The sequence below is a fragment of the Coregonus clupeaformis genome, unplaced genomic scaffold (assembly GCF_020615455.1).
Source record: "Coregonus clupeaformis isolate EN_2021a unplaced genomic scaffold, ASM2061545v1 scaf0244, whole genome shotgun sequence".
Lineage (NCBI taxonomy): Eukaryota > Metazoa > Chordata > Actinopteri > Salmoniformes > Salmonidae > Coregonus > Coregonus clupeaformis.
Genome location: NW_025533699.1, coordinates 489,514 through 493,824, shown reverse-complemented (window position 1 = coordinate 493,824; position 4,311 = coordinate 489,514). Strand labels below are relative to the sequence as shown.

Here is a 4,311-nt window from a genome sequence, read left to right as displayed (position 1 = left end):
TGTTGTGCAAACAGACCAAACAGAGAGAGGGGGGATCAGGGGGGAGGGGGACATTTAAATTCCAAAGAGGTTTTCAGAACTCGTTTCCAAGTCCCCCAGTCAGCAATGTGTTGGTGAAAATCACTCTTTTTGTCTCATTGAAAAAGGGCTAAATCTACATCGGTGGCCCGGTCTAACTTCGCTATTCTTTGCGTTCCCTATTCAAGTGAATGGACTGAATGAAGTGGATGGGGGGGCATGTATTTGATGAAGGCCTAGTCAATAGCATACAGTGATGGAATCCTAATATATTTGTTTATACTTGGGGGGATTGAGTTGAGAAAATCCCCTGGAACCGGTTATAACCTTGAATATTTATCATTTGCATCCTTAAGGAATATTGTCTCAAAGGGAGTTTGTAAATATAGGTTGGGTGGAATATTGGATATTATTTGGTTATTATTTATTTATGCAAATACAACTATAATTTCATAAATATCGTAATATTAGTATAACTGTAGTATAAATACAATATTAGGCCTGTAACTGTCATTAACGTTAGAACATAAAGGAATGCGTGTTTTCCCCTTACACACCTGTAACCTGTTTAATAACTGAGATCTGCACTCTGAATTGCCTTCATGCATTTTAATCTAGTTAATTTCTGCTTAAAATATGGTTTAATGGGATCCAGTGTCAAATAAACCTCAATGAATCATGTGTGAAAATAAAACAATACAATTACGTTAACACTATTATTACTAGCTTACTAGACTTTATAATAATCTAAACTACTATATTCTACAATCTACAATCAGGTTTAATAGAGCACTATATATATATATTTTTTTTAACATTTAAAAGTGTGTGTGTGTGTGTGTTAAACAACCTGTTAAAAATACACACTGCAATGTAACATGATGTTTACGCAATTTTTAATGGGAAAATATTTTTGATGACCAATAATTTATTGCAGACACATGGCACACTTGGAGAAGCACGCATGCTTGCAGCAAATACAACACAACGTTTGGAAATAGCATGCGTTTTAGAGAACCTACAAATATACTGCATTTTATACATCCGGTCACCACAGTATTTTTTTTTTTTTTTTATTAAATGGTCCACAGAACAACTACAAATAGATCTGTAAACTACAGATCATCTAAAACATCCAACAAAAAAAAGTGCAGTTTACACATTTATATTCTTGTATCAATTCAAATATTTTGAATGCAGACACCAAAGTAAAACATAAATATCTGTTTTCAAGTTTTGTTATTTGAAATGTCACCTCTGTGATTGTTCATTTTTTGAATTCTCCTAAAAACTAGATTGGCTATTTGGTATAAATGCAATGCGCATTAAGGTGAACAGGAACTAAAAGACATGTTAAATTTTAATTTACAAAGTTGATTTCATTTATTTATTTTCTTGGCCTTTTTGTCTTGACGAAAATGCAAAAAAAATATATATATATTCCGACAACATTCTCAAAGGTAATAACGAATGGGAATTGTTTAACGATTTTTTAGATTAATTGAATTGAAATATTTATTGGAGACTTTGCAATAAAATGTAAGCAAGAATATAGATACGGATAAAGACAGTGCTTTTGAAGATAATCTCATAATTGGATTATTCTTAAATGACCTAAAAAAGGTAACAAAACGATGTAGCCTATATGCGTGTCACAGAAAGACAAGAGTCACTGCCACAACACTTCTCAAATAAAACATCTAAGTACATCGATAAACCACAAAACGCCAAATCTCTTGCCTTATGATTGTAGAGCATATTTTAGTTGGTTGTCATGAATGACCAAACAATAAAATACCGCTTTGGAGAAGTTGATAATCATGTCTCTTTTCTTTTCAGAAGTTTATAATAAAGTCCCGTGCGCTAACGTCATGTCAGTGCACCGACACCACGGACTGCATGGCCGAAGAGGCCGGGTTTATGAGCGTCTCGCTCGGCGTGGCAGGGCTGCTTTGGCTGGTAGCTGTCTGAGGAGACGTGGGGCTGAGAGACTGGGGAGAGTTCGCTAAGAAAGCTGGAATGTGTGTTGGCAGTGCCGAGAGCCCTGGCATCGAAGTAGGGGTGGGCTTGATTGGCACGGGGATGGCAGGTAGATTCTGCCCGCCATAGCAAATAGACTTGAGGGGCATTCCGTAGGCCGAATAATCACTGGCCATGGAGATGGGAGCTACCGTGTCCATGACGCTGGAGCTGTACATGTGAGGCCAGGCCGTGGTGAGCTGGTTGTGCAGCGGGTAGCCAGCAGACATGGACTGCATGGTGGAGAAGGCCAGCCCGCCTGGCATTTTATACTCTCTGGCGATGATGTTCTCGATCGCGAACGGGTGTTTGAAAGTTGACGGTTGGTGAGAGACTCCTATGTTGTAACCGGACATCTGCGGGAGATGTGTGCCAGAAGCTGCCAGCGCGCTCAGTCGGAGTTTGGCTTGCTGTTGGAGATAGTGGGCAGCGTCCGACGTCTTGCTCTGCGCCAGGTGCTCGGACGCCATCATCATCAACTTGAAGCGTTTACGACGCCGCAAGAAACTTCCGTTTTCGAACATGTCTCCGCAGCTGGGATGGAGAGCCCAGAAACTCCCTTTACCCGGCTGGTCCGGCCGCCTGGGGATCTTAATAAAACAATCGTTGAAAGAGAGGTTGTGCCGTAAGGAGTTCTGCCACCGCTGGGTGTTCTCTCTGTAGTAAGGGAACCTGTCCATGATGAACTTGTAAATCTCGCTGAGCGGGAGCATCTTCTCCGGGCAGGACTGGATAGCCATGGCGGTCAGGGAGATGTAGGAATAGGGGGGTTTCTGGTCGCTATACGTGTTTCTCCCCGGACGAGGCATTCTGTTGGACTTTCTGTCAAAATACTATGCTGAAAGGCGCGTTAGGCTACAGTTCTTCCAGTTCTTCTCAGACAAGCAGGGGAAATATAACTTTGTCCTACACTCATTTAAAGAAGTATCACTCTAGGACGGGTTGTTCAAAACAACATTCTGCACGCGTAAAACTCCATACATTCGCCGCATAGATTGCCTTTATAACGCACAGTAAAAACTGCAATATCCCCGCGCATAAAAGTTACTGAAAGTTCGCCAAGATGCATGAGATACAGCAACGCACTCACTGTCTGTTTCCTCCGTGGACTCAGCGCTTATGGGCTGTGGGTCTTGAAAACAGCCGTCCTATGAAAACAGGCTCCTCTCCCTCAGATGGCCTATATGATGCGCAATCTTTAGTTAAGCAAGCAGCAATAAGCTTTTCCTTCCCCCTCACACCACGACTCTCTGAATGGTTCCCGATATGTTGTGGCCCTTGTTGTGATGAGCAGAGCTAAGTAGCTGCTACTTCCTTGTCCTTCCCGGAACCGTGTGATAGTTTAATGTGGTGACAGGAGAAAAGACCCCCGTGGAGCCGCTTCATTAATGTGCCACTTCTTCGCTATCACATGACAATCGCTTTGGGAGGAGAGGAGGGGGCTACTCGCTCCGAGGAGAAAGCAAAGGCATAATCTGGATTCATTTACACCTATTTACATGGACACCTTGAGCCAATAGAAATAATTTCAATTTGAAGACAGAGCAAAGGGGTGAAAAGACACAGCGACCCACCGGATTTGAAGTGTGAGGGTGGGCGATGAAAGCCCGGTTACGCAGTGTGAAGGTATGCAGATAACCTTTTGTGGACCGAGAAGGGGTGCTTAGTCAACTATTTGCGTTTAAAATAGAGCTACTAAGCAATTTGATGTTTGGCATGGAGGGCCGTCGCTTCTTGGCACAGCCTCGCTATTTGCTCTGTATTGTCATTTGTAAGTTTTGTTTCGTGTTGAAAGACGTGTCATTGCTTACATTTTAGTTTGAGCTGTTAAGATGGAAAGTGTGAATTGAACTGATGTTGAATCGACATTTTTGTGTACCAATCTGTGATCTATAGTCATCTAACTGGTGACTAACATAGTTTGTTTACTCTGTCATTTTAATTCATATAAATTAACGTCTTTACATGACTGTTAACTGTTAATTCTCCTTTGGGATAATATACCATTCTTTCCTGAATGTATTTGCTGGAGTGTATTGTAAATTGCTCAATACACCTCCCTTGAATACTGTTACTTTTGTCTGACTAGTATTTTCCCCTCCTTTAGTGCGGCGTGTGTGTGTGTGTGTGTGTGTGTGTGTGTGTGTGTGTGCATTCAGCGTCCGAGAGCATGCACGAATTCATGTGAAAAACTTTGTTTGCAGCGATCGATAAAATATATATATTCTAACTAGTTATTGGGGATATGCTGAGTGTGTTATGCACGGTATGTGT

General features: G+C 41.5%; 1 protein-coding gene across 1 annotated transcript; it reads right to left on the bottom strand.

Moving 5' to 3' along the window:
- Positions 1-897: 897 nt before the first annotated feature.
- Positions 898-3,976, bottom strand: LOC121548177 (forkhead box protein B1). The gene has a single exon (XM_041859540.2). The coding sequence runs from the start codon at positions 2,844-2,846 to the stop codon at positions 1,893-1,895; it is 954 nt and encodes a 317-aa protein (XP_041715474.1). The 5' UTR covers positions 2,847-3,976; the 3' UTR covers positions 898-1,892.
- Between the last annotated feature and the right edge of the window lie 335 nt (positions 3,977-4,311).

Bases quoted from the DNA above. Each gene is read 5' to 3' on its own strand.
- LOC121548177 (XM_041859540.2), bottom strand. From the start codon at position 2,846: ATGCCTCGTCCGGGGAGAAACACGTATAGCGACCAGAAACCCCCCTAT.